This window comes from Mauremys reevesii, linkage group 5, assembly GCF_016161935.1.
Source record: "Mauremys reevesii isolate NIE-2019 linkage group 5, ASM1616193v1, whole genome shotgun sequence".
NCBI lineage: Eukaryota > Metazoa > Chordata > Testudines > Geoemydidae > Mauremys > Mauremys reevesii.
This window is the reverse complement of record NC_052627.1, coordinates 55,360,846-55,379,671: the sequence shown is the minus strand read 5'-3', so window position 1 is coordinate 55,379,671 and position 18,826 is coordinate 55,360,846. Positions and strand designations below refer to the sequence as shown.

General features: G+C 39.6%; 1 protein-coding gene across 5 annotated transcripts in view; it reads left to right on the top strand.

Annotated features, from left to right (window-relative positions):
• The window catches only part of SLC10A7 (solute carrier family 10 member 7), a 208,803-nt gene that overhangs the window by 156,134 nt on the left and 33,843 nt on the right, over positions 1-18,826 (top strand). For all 5 annotated transcript variants that reach the window (XM_039541298.1, XM_039541297.1, XM_039541299.1 and 2 more), the window contains exons 7-8: positions 4,370-4,453; positions 18,489-18,654. In XM_039541298.1, coding sequence (XP_039397232.1) covers positions 4,370-4,453; positions 18,489-18,654 — 250 coding nt within the window. The remainder of the gene's footprint in view (positions 1-4,369; positions 4,454-18,488; positions 18,655-18,826) is intronic.

Sequence of the window (18,826 nt, the reverse complement as noted above, 5' to 3'; positions counted from 1 at the left end):
TATTGCCATAAATATTAACGTTTTATTATCTTTTAACATTTGCCTTATATTATCAGTCTTTAAATGAAACTACTGTTCCCCAAAATGCTGGATTTCTCAGATTTTCAGGAAAAAAAATGTCCTGGATTTCTTTGCACTGTACTTTGTTTCCTTGTTTCCCTGGTAAAATATCTTCCCTTTTTCGATATCATAGAACATACACACATTCATTTTTTCTGAGTTCTTGACAAGTGAAGTCTGATTGCCAGTAAACTGAAGAGTGAATTGTTAAATAATATATTAATAGCCGAGAAGACACAGAAGTTGTTAAGGAAGTTGTGGCTAATGTATGTCACTGGTGTGTGACAACAGGTTGATTGTGAGAGTGGGGAAGACCATGCAGTACATTAACTGTTTACAGGTCAATTCTTTCATCTGAATGATTTAAAGTGCACCATCTTCTTTCTACCGTGTTTATAATATATATTATGTATACAGATTAATTTCCTCCTTAATCTCAGTGGGTACTATGGGCTCGAGCCAGAGCTCATGGAAATAATCAGTGGAAATCTTTCTATTGACTTCAGTGAGCTTTGCTTCAAACTCTGTGTACCTTTGTGTCAGACTAACTTTTGACTGTCTTACATTATATTTCTTTTTTAGTTGCCAAAGAACAACAGAGATCCTCCCATCCCCTAACACAGATATAGATAATTGCACATCTGCAAGGGTAGAGGAATCTAATATCAGTAAAATTTCTGTGGAGGGCTTTCTATTCCACTTGGCTGTACTTTTGTAATTGTATACCAGAGATCACTTTAAAACACTTGGAGAGTCTTTTAAAGATGTCTTCTGCCTAATAAACTAAAATTGCCTTTATGGCTGACAGAATACATCGACCTCTAAATACAAAACTCACAAAATATTGCAGGAGTCTGCAAATTGCACCACAAACTCAAAAAGCCAATGACCCTTCCAGTCTGTCATCTCTTCTTTTTACCACCTTCCCCACCCTTGTTATCGCTGGTGAGGCTTGCACAGATTCTCGGGGTACATAGCAAGGGAGAAGGCTCAAGCTGGCTAACAGTGTACTTAGTAGACAGTAGGACACAGCCTGGAAAAATATGTTAAGTACAAGAAAATGCTGTAGAGCAGAGCCCGGAGTTTCTCTGACGTGGACTCAATACGGGCAGCATATGTGGCACTGGATTGTAATTTGGTATGGCTGGCAGGAGGTTTTTCTTCTGAGTCTGTGGCAGTTCTGGGTACAGCCTCTTCCTTGGGGAGGACACCCCAGCTGTGATATCTTCCCTGGCAGCCAGAAAAAAAAAAAAAAAGATTTGACCAGCTGACATGTGGAGGTAGGATAGGATTGAAAGTGCAGAGTGTTCTCATTTTCATGCAAGGAGGATTTCTTTGTACAACCAAAGTTAAATATATCCTATCACTTCAGGCTCAGTCAGTGTCTCTGCTGTGAACTCTGCTATAAACAAACCCACTAAATAATTTGTCAGGTGTTGTTAAAATTGGCAGTCTCTGGAGCAGAGAGGTCTAGGGCTGGAGTAGCAGGAGCATTGCAGGTCAAGTTTAAGTACTGCACAGTGACAGGATTGTGTGGAGAAACTCACCTGGAACTTGCTCCCAATATGGCCTTACCTGGCAAACCCTTATTCATGTGTTCATTCCTTACTCATATGAGTTATCCCGTTGAAGTCGATGGGACTATTTAAGTGAATAGGGACTACTCAAATTGGTCCCCTTGTCTGATTCAAGTTAGTGCTTCATGAGCCTGTGCTGTTAATGAGCACCATATTCGGACATAGATATCCAGAAGAACACAAGCTATACAGTATATGTAAACAAGCTGTCCATGAAATAAAAATCATGTGCTGGTGCAAAGAATTAATATTTTAAGCTTAAATACACTGACAGATCAATTTTTCAATATTTTGAAAGACAAACTTGTGATGAGATGTGATTAAATGCTAAACTTTATCTCCACAATTTATTTTCCTTTTAACTTATTACATAAGTGATAAGAAAATCCAGTCACATTTTTACAGCTAAAAATATGTGATTGGTATTCTTTTATTCCCAAAGTTGTTTAAGAAATGTTCCTTCTATTTGGCTTTCTAAAAAAATAAAAAAAAGGTGGGGGGGCATCTCATTCTTAGGTGCTGGGATTATGATGTTAAGGAGAGTATACAGCCAGTCGCTCTACCATTAACGTAAGAGTTTTAAGATTTGGAAAAGTTTGAATGGCTCCTTATTTTACTCCCCTCCTCCCCATTTTAGCTCATTTTAGCTCTCTGTTAATAGATGAGACCATAAGTGCCAAAGTACAGTAAAGTCTGGAAACAGCAAGTGCGGGTGATCAAGAAGGAATGTGTTCTTGTGAGTTTTCCAGTCTAATTTTGCATAATTTTGTATGTCCAGATAGTTTTAATAAGGCTTAGCTAAGCATCATCTCAGAATCAGAATCATCTGAGATTCACTTCTCAGTGGCCATATTGTGTCCGTGATCAGGGGCTGAAAAGTGTACTTGTCGTAGATGAATGAGAATTCCTCCTTCCTTCTGTCTTCTGTATCCTCTGGGCATAGATTCAGGGCCAGCTCTTCAATGGAGCTGTGCTAGTTTACACCAGCTGAGGATCTGGCCAGTTGTCTTTAAGCTTATAGGCTTCTGGGACTTGACAGTGATAAAATATAGCCCACCGGTGACATCATTGTAGAGTGGGGAAAGGAAACAAGAAACCAGGAATCTATCTTTGAGGAAGGAATAACAGCAGTACCCTGAGTTGGGGATTGAAGGCTGGCACTGTAACTAACTATGTATGAGTAAAAGGCATTAGGATACAAGACAAAGCCGGGTGCATGCACTTGTTAAAAACAGGGTGATGAAACAGTTGCACTTTTAAAACTCTGATTTGGAAGATCATGGCTTTGTATAAAATCATTTGTTTCTCATAGGTGATATGTCTCCCTTTACGTCTCCCAACCCTCACCAGCTATAATTCAATTTCCTTTTCTTAAAAAACTTGACATCTTTGCTGATGAGTCTACAACTGCTTTTAATCTGAAGCTTTAAAATGCAGATTCTGTGCTTGGAAATGCTACATTTGAAATAATAGTCTGAAGAGATGGCAAGAATATTGGTGTCTAAATGGCTGTCTTTTTCAGCAATATTTTCTATTGTCAGACATCTTTTGATTCTTGACTTGGAATGTGATTATACCCTACGTGTAATTGACATAAAACTTTCAAACATTCAGATAAGTCAGTGGATCCTTCACACAAATACAGTATTGTCACTGTAAAAGTATTGTAGCCTCAGGAAGCAAAGTGAAGGGTCCTGGAATCCTGATCACCCATTTTGATTTACTCCTCTGTGGGGTGAATCCCTGAAGCTGCTGTTAAAGTTTTAAAATCTTCATTTTCACTTGAAAAAGCTTCTTTAAACATACAGTCGTTAATGCTTCTAACTCCGCAACCCAAAAGTGGTGTCGAAATAGGGTTTGAAACCTATGAACCTTTTAATGCTTCAAAAGTTGTTACAGGGATCATTAGAAGAGCAAATCCAGCCTGGAGGCTGTGTATTGTGTGATGAGATTTTGGTTAATCTGCAATGGAATTTCTGCAAGGAACCAGGGTTCTACCTCTCTGTTCACATTTGCTTAAAATTGAAGGTTGGAGAGGTTCATATGCAAAAAGGATGAAATTCCCCCTTTGGAAAATGCTCAGGCAAGATTCTCCCTGATACTGCAGTCCCATGTGGGGTCACAGATGCAGCAGCAGCACACGAGCACATGCATACCCAGTATGTGCCACAGCGGGGGCTTCTGTGCCACATCCAAATAGGCTGGTGTAGAAGGAACTACTGGGGAGTTACACAGAGAGTTATTCTGGAATAGCTATTCCTGGTTAACGCCATGTGTGGATGTTTTCATTCCAAAATAAGAATGCCTTATTCAAAATTGGCTAATCCATTATGGAAGTGGATTAAACTAATACAGAATAAGGCACTCTTATTCAGGAATAAAAGCATCCACACATGGAGTTATTCAGGCATAGTTAATCCACTTTAAATTCATACCCTACCTTATTCTAGATTAATTTTCGTATGTAGATAAATATTGGCAGAATTGAGGCTTTAGATTATAAACTCTTCTGGCAGAAACTGTCCTTAATTTTGTAACTTGTGGAACACCATATATATTAATGAGGCTTAACAGTTACATATGTGTGTGTAAATATGTGTGTAACACATAAGTAAAAATATACATTAGGATATCAGTCAATATAAGTAAATATTGCAGATCTTTGCCGAGTTCAAAAGAGATCTGAAGGAAAGGTTCAATATTAACAGTGTATTTTTATTTTTATTTTGTAGCTTGGATCATCTTCTTCTGTGCCTTTTACATCTATATTCTCACAGCTGTTTATGACTGTTGTAGTTCCTCTTATTATTGGACAGGTATGTCTTTTAAATATACTTTTTTTTTTTAAGAATAAGATAAAGATGGCTGTCTTAAAGATAAACTGTCAACACCATATGCTGCCACATAGGACACAGCCTCAGGATAGTAGAGTCTAATATCATAGAGAAGATACTACAGTGCTCCCTGGAGCCACGTTGATCTTTGTTGAGACTGAGCATCTGACCCTCACTGCTGCAGACATATGCTATTGCATATGGAGAAGAGAGTTTGTGAATATAAAATGGGGGAAAATAGCAGTCCAGACTGAGAAACTTGCAGCCCAATGCAAAATGAGCATTGAGAACACTGTATAGTTCTTTTGTCATGTGCCCTTTACCAGGATGATGGAAAAAGTTCTGCCTGTGTAATGGCTACTGCTAATTATGTTATTTAAAGAATCCTGTGTTAAAAGAACTTGAAGATTGTAAAGTCAGGCCATCAAAAGTTAGAAAATGCCAGAATTAAGGCTGCCCACACCCTTCTGTATGCACATTATAACACAATCTCTAATTATGAGACCACATTTTTTTTTCCCACAGAACCTCTGCCTCATTCTGAGCACAGGATGGATGGCTCGGTGAATGAGCAGTTGTTCAATATTTCATTTTAGCCGCATCTTTCAATGGGTGGCCCCTGCCTTATTTATAGCATGCAATTTAACCTTGCACTGAACACAGAATTAATTTCCTTCTGGGTTTTTGTATTACACTTGTCACTGTAGTATCTGAGTGCTTCACAAACATTAATGAATCTTTAAAACAGTCCTGTGAGACCGGGAGGTTTTATCTCCATTTTACAGATTGTGAACTGAGGCACACAGATTTTTGAGTACCCAAATTGAGACACCTACTGGCTGATTTTTCAGAATACTTACCATTTTATAGCACTTTATGCATTCAAAGTACAACTCCCATTGATTTCAGTTTCAGTTCTGAGCACTCAGTCCTTTTGCAAATCTGGCCAATGGTGCCTCATGCCGGACACCCAGAAAACACAGAACATGCAACAATTGCCCACCTGTGAAAAGTTCGATACAAGTAACTTGCCCAGCATCACATGGAAATCTGTGGCAGAAGCAGAGAGAATCTAGTTCTCCAGGGTGGTATTCAATTGCCTTAAACATGAGACTATCTTTTCTTTTCCTGCAATCCCGTGTCTCTTTCACTATAAACTTTCCAACTTCAGCAATACACATGGACAGGGGTCCTGCAGAAAACAGCCTTATATGCTACGCAATTCTGATTCATTTCCTGAACACTGTGCATCCTGTGCACTGGCATCTTCTAACTTTTGAGTGCTTGTCTTTGCAACCTTAACTTTCTTTTAATGTATATTTAATGTAATTTCCTATCTTTTCAAAAAGGCAAATTTTAAAAAAAAAGAGAGAGAAAATTCCATCATGTGGAACCATATTACTGACCGCCACATGGGTCATCATCAGGGTTCAGACCCTTAGATCCTCAACACAGAGTTCTACCACTTGAGCTAACTAATTACCTAGTGGCAATAGTAGGCAGTTATCTTCTATGTCAAGGGTTCTCAACCTTTTGTTTTCTGAGGCCCACCAACATGCTATAAAAACTCCATGGCCCAGCTGTGCCACAACAACTGTTTTTCTTCATATAAAAGCCAGGGCCGGCGTTATGGGGTAGCAGGGCAGTTGCCCGGGGCACCACACAACAGTGGGCACCGCAAAGCTAAGTTGCTCAGGCTTCAGCTTTAGCTCCAGGTGTTGGGGCTCAGGGCCCCGGTCTGCAGTCCTGTGGAGCGGGGCTTCGGCTTTCTGCCCTAGGCCCTAGTGAATTTTAATACCGGCCACGCTGGGCAGCCCCCCTGAAACCTGCTCGCAGCCCCACAGGGGCCCCAGACCCCTGGTTACAAACCACTGCTCTATGTGAACCAGATTGGGGGGGTGAGAGAGACACTTGGCCACTGGAATGCACAGCTATTTTCTAGAGATCAGAGGGATGTTGAGACTGAGGAATCCTAGGGTCAGTTCCATGTTTGGGAGGGGAACATGCTGTAGTGATTATAGACCCTTCTGTCCCTAAGCTTCTCAGCTCCAGTCCCTGTCTTTATTTTGGCTCCTGTTCCATCACCACCACCTTCTACACCACACCCCTTTGCATTTGAATAAGATTGTTTCCTCTTTTTTCTTCTTGTTCTAGTTGGGAGAGGGGAGGTCATTGAGAGCACGAGAGACAGTCTCCCTGCCTCTCACTTCTGGTGCACAGTGCCGCAGCAATTCTAGTAGCTGGGGGGAGCAACTGTGTGGAAAATGCTCTTCAGCTTTTACAGCCCAGGGATGGAGCATGCTCAGTTGCTGTGTGGGTGGTGCATGTGTAATCCAGACGGCATGCAGGAGCTGTGTGTAAAAGGCGCATGCAGATGGAATCTTTGAAGAATAACATTTACAGCCTCTAACAAACCTCTGCTGAGCAGGTGCAAAGTGTGATTTTTTTCATAGACTTATAACTTGATCATATTTGAGCAGACTTTCATTGAGACAGCACCAGGCACGCCCCCAGACACCAGGACATCCCTCCTGCCAACTTTCAAGGCCCTGCTCTAAAGTATGGAGGCACGACTATAACTTCTCTATAAAACAGTGGTGTATATATGTATGTAGGTATAAATAAATAAACATGGCCAAAATAACACAGTTTTCCCAAATTTCAGTCTCAGAAATGGCTTGACCATTTTGGTTAAAGTTTTCCAAAAAATTCAGCATGAGGCAGGCATGTGGCCTTTATCAACCCAAATAGTTAAAGTTTGGCAATAATAAAAGCAAATGAAAACAGGGCCTTATAATGGAAAGTGTTGTGCAACCTTAACTCTAAGGGCTTGTCTACATGGCAAGTTACTGCCCAAGAAGCCGTAACACAGTAACATCCCATGTGTACACTGCTACAGCACAGCAAAAGTCCCAGAGTGCGGCTTTGTGTGTTACTTCTTGAAAGGGTAGTATGCCAAGCCGCACTCCGGGGCTTCAAGTGTACTGTAGCAGTGTCCACGTGGGTCATTGCTGCATGGCAAGCTGGTGTACTATAGATTCACACCCAGGCTTGCCATGTAGACACCTATAATAGTAAATTTTACTGAATTTTAAGACTAGCATATAGTACACCTTAAAAGGTTCTAGGAAAGTATTCTTGTTTGATAGAAGAAGTTAAGACCCTGTAGGACTTGTATGGTAGCAATAGCCACTGGACTCGATGAATACTGATCCCCTGCCATGTGACACAGGTATAACTTTTTGTAACTCTGACCATGTCACATGACAGAGGAAAGGAAGTAGGCCCCAATTCAGGAAAATATATAAGCACATACTTAACTTTAAGCATGAGAATCAAACCATTGAAGTCTATTAAACTGCTTGATTGCTTTAGAGTCAAGCAGATGCATAAATGCTTTTATGAATTGGGGCCATAAAGAGAAACTGCTTACCAGCATTCCTGTGTCACACCTTTATTACATGTTGTTAGAATTAAACTAAATCTTTGGTAAAAATGATAAAGCAAAATTTCATGTATCCTTCAGTCCTGCAGGGACCGAGGCAGAAAATTGAAAGAGGGGATTGCAATATTGCAATGTGCTTGGAAGCAAGTGGTATTTCAGCAAAACTAAATAGGGTGAAATCCTCCACAGCGCTACATGTGGGAGGCCCAGAGAGGACTGCAAAGTGCTAGACAATGTCATTAAAATTTTCAAAAATACTTTGATCTGTGCACAAATATTACTCAGGAAAGATGCATTGTATTACGAGAAACCAACTGCTAAGTGAGATGACATACCCCAAAATCAATTAATCAAGGTTTTGTCAGACCAAAGAGGGGAGCAAGCTCCATAGATGAAGGCTCTCCATTGGGAATGCCCTGTCTTTAGCCCTAAAATGTTCAGGCTGAGGACTGTTAGCAGCTTTAGTAACTGATGTTAACTGAAAGAGTGCGTAGGGAGAGATGCAGTCTTAGGTAGCCACGACCAAAAAACATATTTAGTAAGATTTTATAGCTCCATACCAACACCTTGAATTGCACACACAAATCAATAGGAAATCAGTGCTAAGTGGAGTGCGTCAGAAATTTTCTGATGGAGCGTTTTTCCATTGGAAATGCTGATTCATCAACATTGAAGTGTTGTGTGTGAGTGTGACTATATCAGCAGGTTCGTTTGCAATGGAACTGCCTGCCAGGCAGGTTTGTGCTGGAAACCAGCCTGGTTTCCTGCCAGCTCTCCTGCCGGGCTTCGAAACTCCTTCTCCCTCAGCAGCCCAGAGTATGTCTACACAGCTCGTGGAAGAAAGTTCCCAGACTGAGTTGGGAGACTCAGGTTAGCAGGGCTCATGCCAGCACTCTAAAAATAGCAGTGTAGGCAGCGCCTTGAAGTTGCAGCTTAGGCTGGGGCTCAGGCTCTGAAGCCCAACCTCCTCCTTCGGCTTCAGAGCCCAAGTCTAACCTGAGCTGCAATTTTAGTAAAGCTTTTGATACTGTCTTGCATGACCTTCTCATAAACAAACTAGGGGAATGCAACCTGGGTGGAGCTACTATAAGGTGGATGCAGAATTGATTGGAAAACAGTTTCCAAAGAGTAGTTATCAGTGGTTCACAGTCATGCTGGAAGGGCATAACAAATGGGGTCCCACTGGGATCAGTTCTGGGTCTGTTTCTGTTCAATATCTTCATAAATGATTTAGATAAATGGCATAGAGAGTACACTTACAAAGTTTGCAGATGATACCAAGCTGGGAGGGGTTGCAAGTGCATTGGAGGATAGGATTAAAATTCAAAATGATCTGGACAAACCGGAGAAGTGGTCTGAAGTAAATAGGATGAAATTCAATAAGGACAAATGCGAAGTATTCCACTTAGGAAGGAACAATCAGTTGCACACATACAAAATGGGAAATGACTGCCTCAGAAGGAGTACTGCGGAAAGGGATCTGGGGGTCATAGTGGACCATAAAGTAAATATAAGTCAACAGTGTGACACTTGCAAAAAAAACCAAACATCATTCTGGGATGTATTAGCAGGAGTGTTGTAAGAAAGACACGAGAAGTAATTCTTCTGCTCTACTCCGCGCTGATTAGGCCTCAGCTGGTGTATTGTGTCCAGTTCTGGGTGCCACATTTCAGAAAAGATGTGGACAAATTGGAGAAAGTCCAGAGAAGGGCGACAAAAATTATTAAAGGTCTAGAAAACATGACCTCTGAGGGAAGATTGAAAAAACTGGGTTTGTTTAGTCTGGAAAAGAGAAGACTGAGAGGGGACATAACAGTTTTCTAGTACATAAAAGGTTGTTACAAGGAGGAGGTAGAAAAATTATTGTTCTTAACCTCTGAGGATAGGACAAGAAGCAATGAGCTTAAATTGCAGCAAGGGAGGTTTAGGTTGAACATCAGTAAAAACTTCCTAACTGTCAGGGTGGTTAAGCACTGGAATAAATTGCCTAAGGAGGTAGTGGAATTCCGTCATTGGAGACCTTTAAGAGCAGGTTAGACAAACACCTGTCAGGGATGGTCTAGATCAGTGCTTCTCAAACTATCTGATGTGGGGGACCGGCATTTTTTTTTCAAATGTGCCAGGGACCAGTGCCATATTATTATTCTATTTGACGCTCTTATAAGGAAGCTCACCGCGGACCGGCAGCCAATGGCTCATGGACCGGCACCAGTCCGCGGACCACCACTTTGAGAAGCACTGGTCTAGATAATCTAGTGCTGCCATGAGTGCAGGGAACTGGGCTAGATGACCTTTTGAGTTCCCTTCCAGTCCTATGATTCAAGGCACATCTCCACACAGCTCTATTAAAGCACTAGCATGAGCCCCACTAAGCCAAATCTGTCAACCTGGGTTGGGAGGCTTGCTGCCGCGGGCTGTGTAGACATGCTCCCAGGGCTTCAGGTGGTCTGCCTCTGAATTGGTGCTTCCAGGATCCCTGAGTTGCCTGACTCCTTGCCTGGCAGGGAAGCATTGGAAATATTTTGAAAAGGTCAAAATGAAATGTCATGTGGACTTTTTGTAAATAACATTTTGGAATTCCTGTGGGGTGGGAGATTTTGACATTTCATTTTTTGTTCTGTTTAGAATGATTTTTTTTTATTTTGGAATTTCCTGTGGAACAGGAATTAAAGTTTCTGACCAGCTCTAATGCTAACTAATCAAGCACCCTTGTAATGCACTAACTGTACTATAACTTTCAAGTGTATTTTCAAATGAAAAATTACTGTAATCCAGTCTGGAGGTCAAAGGAATGTATAACTGGGCAGTGAAGGCAGTGAAAAGTAGTCACAGATAATCATTTGGTGCACTGTGCAATCTTAAATGCACAAATTAGAAGCCTTTTGAAAGTTTGGGCCATCGTGTACATGGGTTAACAAACGAGGCTCACTAAATAGCTGCTTATTTTAAATAATAGTAATTGAGGCTGGATTTTCAAAATCTATTAGTTGTATCTTGTTCCTGGTGTTAAGCAAATAACAGTGAGCATACAGTGTTTGGCAATCCTCATATTAAGGTGCGAAGTAGTGATGCCCAGTTTTCCAGTTCATGCTAATCATCTTTTGGCAATATTTTAATGAAATCATCCATGAGAGACTGGATCTTCTCATGGAGTTCACATTGCTCTCGTCCTGGGGAGCTATAACAAATATGGTCAGTAGTTCACAGCTCTGTACCGTGTGTGTGTGTCATAATTAATAGGTAATATTAGTCTAACATTGTTTATTTTATTGATCTTGAAGATCAATAATTTATAACAACCTGAGATTTGTGCCTCCTATTGCATGCACATATAGGGGGTTAGAGAACACCTGCTATATAAGATCTGTTATATTGTTAAAGATAATATATATATGTTATAGTGTCTTGAAGTTCTTATATATTCTGGTCATTATAGCATAGTGTTATACTGCATTTGATCTGATTATTGAAGGTTGCTATTCATGAACTACATTGACATGTCAGGGTAATTTTTGCCTTCATTACAGTAGGTAGTAAATACTTTTACTCAGCCAAGTAGAGTTTAGATCAATCCCTAAGCAGTTTCATCTTGTCTTTCAGATTGGGGAGTTTGGCCAAAGATCATTGTTTCTTTGTTAGTTCCATTTTTTTTTCCTTTCAAAAGTGACAGATAACAGAAACAACTGGTGCTGCAATATTTCCTGTCCCCATTCTGCAGATCTTCTCCTTTCTTTACACCTAAGTGCTTATGACAGACTTTTATTTTATGTTTTTATATTAAAGAGTGATTTATGATTAAATGTTAATGAAATAGAATTTTCACTGTGCTTTCATTATATTCTACTAGTTTGAACATTTTTCAAAGCAGCACACCAAAACCCACTGTTTTCTATGAATAAATAATAAAAAGCATGTCTGTACATTATCATTCATGCATTCTCCAGTTGGCCCATCAGTGATTTCTCTGCCAGCATAAAGTGGGCACTTCATATTAAACAGATCTTAACTAAAGCTAAAATTCATGTTATGATTCCAGCAGTTCTTTTCCCCAAATCTATAGAATGAGGTTAGTTGTGTAAGTGCCATAGTGTTTCATGGAATCTAGTCAACCAAAAAGATCTGTGATATTCTACAAGTGGAGGATTTTGGATCTGTCTTCTGCATCCTTGTTCAGATTATTCAACAGGAGCTTTGCCAACATTTAGAACGTGTATTTGTAAACAAAATTTTAAAAGGATGCTGCAATGATACATGAGCTGCCAAAGGAGCTGAAAATAGAAATCTTAGCAGTAAAATTTTGACTACGAATACTTTAAGGAACAACCTATAATGGTAAGGAAGTGGTATACTGTAGTTAGTGAAGAGAGGTACAAAACATATGGGATGAAAAATGTTACTTACATTAAATGTAATCTAATTTTTAAATGGTCTAAAATTAAAAATAAACCAAAGGTTAGAAAAACTTTCCTCTAAAGGAACACTTTATCAAGTAGATTTGTAACTTACATCCACGTGGAAGTGGCCTTACTTTTTATAACCAAACTTCAGGTGAGTTACAGGAATGAGAAGTGATGTTCTGGGAGATCAACACTACTGAAAAGCAGTTGCAGAAAATTAAGATGACAGATTAACAGGATTCAGACCATTATTCACTTTTTTATGACACTTAACTTTAACAAGTAACAGAACAAATTCTCCACAGAAATGCAAACAAAGTAGGAACAAATATATATTTACCCATAAAATGTCATAGGCGTATTTGTATATGTTGCTGTTGAATGCTGTTGTTTTTTAATTTTATGAAAATAGCAGTTTTAAATTACTCAAAATGTTAGTAGGTAATTTTTAAAGTGTGTTCCCTATGGCCCAAACTCCCTGGAAAATAGAATCCTGGCTTACTTTGAGAGAGTTTCTGAGCGAGAGCTAATGCATGAAAGTAAATTGATTCACACACTTTAAATCACTTTTATATTATCTAGTTAGATCGAGATTAAAAAAAATAAATAAAGCCAGAGCCTGGTAAACATTTTCTCCTCAGATTAAAAGAAGGAAGCAGTTAGTATTTCTCTTCATCCATTTTTAGGACACAACATTAAATCAGAATTTGAGCTCTTTACTAAAGGACAAGTGACTCAACTGACATTTTTTTAAATTCTACAGGCTGCAAGAATATGAGTGAATTGGTATACAGTCCTGAGGGTGGGCAAGGCTGTGACCCTCATAGTAATATACACAAAAACCTGCTATAAAGACAAAGATTTTGACCCAGTAAAGAGATCTGCTCAGGGTCCCATTGAAATGAATGGAACTCTGAACTGAAGTAAGGGCCCATCTGTGTGGATTAAAGTTGCAAACCAAAATACTAAAATAATGGGGAAAGGGTCTAGATCCCGTGTGTGTGTGTGTGCTGCGCTGCTCTGCATATGTACTCTCATTTCCATCTGCTCCCCTTCTTGGTCCCTACACTCCTTACAAATCCAGTGCCTTCATTGATGTAGTCCCCAGTACGTGTTTCTCTGCCCAACCTTGTTGCCATTACCTTGTAAGGCAGGGGTGGCCAACCTGTGGCTCCAGAGCCACATGCAGCTCTTCTGAAGTTAATATGTGGCTCCTTGTGTAGGCACCGACTTCGGGGCTGGAGCTACAGGCACCAACTTTCCAATGTGTTGGCGGGTGCTCACTGCTCAACCTCTGGCTCTGCCACAGGCCCTGCCCCCACTCCACCCCTTCCCGCCCCCGTCCCTGAGCCTCCTGTGCCTTCGCTCCCCTCCCACCCACCCACCCCGAGCCTCCTGCATGCCATGAAACAGCTGATCAGGAGGGGTGGCGCGGGAGTGGGAGGCAGGGGCTGCTGGTGGGCGGGAGGTGCTGAGAGCAGGGGAGGGGAGCTGATGGGGAGCTGCTAACATATTACCGTGGCTCTTTAGCAATGTACATTGGTAAATTCTGGCTCCTTCTCAGGCTCAGGTTGGCCACCCCTGTTGTAAGGGAAGGTGTGTTGAGATTATTGGACTGTTATGCAATTTTTTTTTATGCTTCGGACGTCAATAACTCAGACATAGGTTAGGGGTTTGTTACAGGAGTGAGTGGGTGAGATTCTGTGGCCTGCATTGTGCAGGAGGTCAGACTAGATGATCATAATGGTCCCTTCTGACCTTAAAGTCTATGAGTCTATGAAAAGAGAGCTTTTGAAGGCAAAGAACACATAAAGTGTAATACAAATTATGGTGCTGTTTGTTTTTTATGATTATTAATTATATTGAATAATGGTTCTACTGAGACAAAATGGAGAATTAGGAATCCTAAATTTAAAAGAGAGAGAAAGTGAGTGAGAGGAAAAATCAATTACTGGATTTGGGGCTAACAATGATCCAATATTGTTTGGTAAGGCACAAGGGAATAATGACTCATACTCTCAGTTGAGGAGTTAAAGTTGATGCATTTTAGAAGGTTTAAAGGAAGATAGTTTTAACAATATATCTTCTTTAAAAGATTAAATCAATCCCAGAACACTGGGTATAAATAGAAGGTACATTCTGCTTTGTGTGATGTTGTAATTGCTGAAACATTTGTTATATGATTATACAACCGTTTTCCCAGTTTCTTTTATTTTATTAGGGTTTAAACATCTGAAAGTTATAGATATATGTACTTTTTAATGATGCCTATTGTACAAATTTTTCCTATGGTATTACAAATGTCAAGGAAAGCTCCATTTCCATATAGTGTGAAAAAATACTATATCTAATTAACTTCAATTAATAACAAACAGTAATGGGCCACATAAATCATTCCTGAATAAGACAATTATTCATATATTAACTTGTATGTCCTCCATGGGGGGAAGGAGTCTAGTTGCATTTCACTAACAGATCTCACTAAATGTATGGTATAACTATACATTTTTTATTCTGATTAGCAGTTCTTTAAACTCCACATATGTGATGGATTTCTTCTGCCATTTCAAAGTATTAACTTGTAATAGGCATACAGTGTTTACATGAGGCATTGGACTGAGTGCTGTTCCTGCTGGTGAATATTAAGGAGCAGCACCTGAACATATGTCCTGACTCACAGAAGTAGGTTACCTCTTAACCCATTAGGGCATAAGGGATATGGGGTAGCTGTCTAAAGAGAGGATCTAGGGTGTGGGCTGAACAGTCTAGAAGGAGAAATCCTAGGAGTTGTCAAGCCTAAGGAAAGATTTCTATTGAAATGTATTGTATTGTTGTCGTTAATTTCTGTGTTAACAAAACTGAACCCTAGAAACTTCTAGTATGTGGAACTGTGTTTTGGAGTAAATTGGGAAAGACACCAGCTCACAGAACTTTTAGTGGCTTTAAGCCACTAACTAGAGGTAGTATGAGGGCTAAAGCCATACAATTTGTTTTGTTATCTTCTAATTTTTCAGTAGATTCTTCAGCAACATTCACATTGTGTTTTTTAACATTTTTAAGTGGGCAGTTTGCATATTTAATATCCCCAAAGCCACAAATTTTGCTCTGTGTGCGTGTGAGAGAGAGGGAGAGTCCTGCTCTTTGGGTTTGGAGTTAAATCTTCACAGCCCCTCACATTTGATATGGTTACTGGCACGTGATCCAATCCTGTTCGCATAAGTAGTTCCACAGTGTTACTGGCAGGAGTAAGGGTTGCAGGATCAAGACCAGCGTCTCCTCTGAGACTGCCACGGCCATCTCTTGTAGGAATCCTATGATTCTTTGCAGTGTGGGGTGTGTCTTTAAGGTTTGGGAAGTTACTTGGCCAATCACTTTCTTGTGAAAAGGAAGGGATGTGAGAACTCTCTGCCTGCAAGAGAGCCGAGTGATTTTATGTTCCACAATGGGACTTGGTTTTCAAACATCCCTGCCCTTTTTTCCTTTAACAAGATGCTGCCTTTAAGATTTTTAGTTGTGGGGAATTTTCCTTTAATATGGAGAAGTGGGATTTACCTCTACAAAGCTCTGTCCTTTCCTCTTCTTTCCATCAACATGATTGTCTAGGCCACTTATTTTTGGATGTCATTGCTTCACATTTCCATTCCAGGCTGTAAGCTCATCTGTCCATGAGAGTATCTGCTCAGACACTTCTTGACTTTATTGTCCTGCCTCTGAAACCATTAATGAGGTGCATGTGGCCAGTGATGTCGATGTCTGAATCTGCTGATCTTAGTGCAGGCCAAGGCTTGAAGAAATCTCTGTTGTCTTTGCTATTATTAGACATTTTCTTTCTCAATATTTTAACCTAGGTTCCAGTTTACTTTCAGAGTTCTTGATTTAATCAATTCAACACACATTGATCACAGGATTTTTTTCAACCCATCTTAGATTTTCTGCCTGTAAAGCACTATCACCATCAATCTGCCAGGTTCGCTGGCTGGCTCCGCTGCTCTTGTTCATTTTGGGGGCAGTTATTATTTCGGTAAAAATCTTTAAAATATTTTTTTTAATCCTGCAGAGTTTTAGGCTTTAAGTGAGGCTTCAAAAATTGTGTTTACTAGTTCAGATACCTTAAAAATACACTCTTGTACTGAAAATAGACGCTTTGGAGAACATGAATAAATAGTAAATACTGTATATGAGTTTTTGGTCTAATGGAAGTCACTGAAGTGAGTGCTCCTGTGGAAAATCTAGCAGAGTTTTTGCTGACCCCCTTTAGTGGCTAAGTATATAACTTACCTTTTTCAGTATTTCCTCTTATCACAGTCAGGTACAGGTCAGAGTTTTCCAATTCAAATAGCATGTATGTGGTCTTCAGTAGCTTTTCTTTTTCCCCAAAAAATGAAAACTTGTCTTAGGGAAAAGGAAGGGAAACTTGTGTATTTCTTTTGCAAGGGCTCATGTTAGAGGCCAAAGACCTTGCCTCTGTATATTGGGTTCCAGGACTGGAAAGATTAGGATATTTTTGACTTGATCTGTTTCACAATGTACACACAATGCAGTTTCATTAAAATTTTCTATCTCATGTCCATCAGCTTCAGAAGAATGGTCATCACTATACAGTGGCTTTAAAAGGATTTGATAACAGGAATTCTATATGTCCTAGCATTAAGATCCTCTTCAGCACCTCCAAAACATAGCCATGTATTGGGCTGTGTTCCCTCTTTTACATCTGACAGGCATAAAATTCAAAGTTTATGAGTCGTGAGTAGGCCTTAAGAGCATTTTATCGTATGGTTTCCCAGAAGTCTTCTCTTTTATGTCAACAGAAATTTTAGAAATATCTTGAGGTGTCAGTCTTTAATTAGCTTCAGCATTACTACACTCCACTTTCACAATTCTTAACCTATGTCCTACATGTAATTGATCAAATTTACTTTCCAAAGCCTCTAGATAGGGAGTTTTTATAGGACTTTCCTTACTAAGAGATCTTAAGCACTCTGTGAAGGCAGTGATAGGGACTGACAGAACTAAGAATGATCCACCAGCCTTGGCAGCTAGCTTGTGCTGCTGCATTGATTTTGATCTTGAATACCTCTAAAATGTTCTGTATTATTAAGTCAATAATGGTGATGATTATTAATGGTATTGCAATAGGAAGGTAACATGATACTTTTAGCACCTTATCATTGCAATGCCCCATGAGGTTGCATTATTATTTCTAAAAGAATGTGGTAACACAGACTGTAGGGAGATCTCATGAGAAATCAGGTAATACAGTATGATTGCTGAAAAATTAACACAAGTCATGGCTGTATGATTCTTTAAAGTTTTTCAAGCCATTTTAAAATAAAGCAAAAAATAAAAGGAGTTCACCAGGCAGACCTCAGATAGATATGTTGTCTCTACTGATGCTCAGTCCAATTTGACATAATTTTAAAGTTTGTTACTTTCGCTTTTAAACTTGTCTCTAAAACAAAATCTTGCAAAACAATTTCAGATTCAATTTCCTGAAAGTAGAAAAGTTACACTAAGCACTGTAGGTTTCTTCATTTTCATGTGTTAATTCTGGTATTCTAAAAGCATGCAAATGGCATTTGTCTTTAGATTTACAAAAACTAGATATTCAGAGTTTGAATTATTTAAACTCCCACAACACATGCACTTTTGCTTTTCAAGCATGAGTTATAATTTAATTAAAAACTTCTGGTGCATCGCTAGCTATTTAAATATTAAAATGTTCCATGGATCACTTTCGATTATCTACCGTCATGAAATTCCTGAAGATGTCAGATTTTTAAGATTCCCAAAGTTGCACTTGGAATTGTCTGTTGATGCAAAGGGGACTGTGATAATTACATACATCCATTAGTATCAGCAGAGGAGATAAACTTTGGGGAGGCTTAATGGGCATGTCTCAGTGACAGCTAGCAAAGAACATTTGGCATGATTAAGGATGGATTTGAATGTACTTGAAAATATACTCTCATTATGGATGCCCAGTGGAAGTTGCACTACAAATGTTAAATTCCCCAGAAGAAGAGTTGTGTGGCAGAGAAGCTTTGAAATCCACTGTGGCCGTCATCCGAATTATTCTCTTCTCTTTATGTCTTTCCGCTGTCAGATTCATTTTGTGATGCCCAACTTGCTCCCTGCATCTTTGAAAAGAGGCAACCTGTTGATTTCTGTGTTACAGATTGTCCGAAGACGCATCAAGGATTGGCTTGAGAGGAAGAAACCTCCATTTGGTGCTATCAGCAGCTGTGTGCTCCTGATGATCATCTATACAACTTTCTGTGACACTTTCTCCAATCCAAATATTGACCTTGATAAATTTAGCTTGATTATAATAGTGTTCATAAGTAAGTTCTGTCTTAAAGTATCCCTTTTATCACTTGTTAGTCTCTCGTGTGCAATGAACAGTGTGTACTGGAAAGAAAAAAGAAGGAAATATATTTAACTGCCATGGGGCTAGATTTTGTATTTTTAATGCATCTTGCAAGCAAGATAGATTAGAAAAATTCCTAGAGGCTG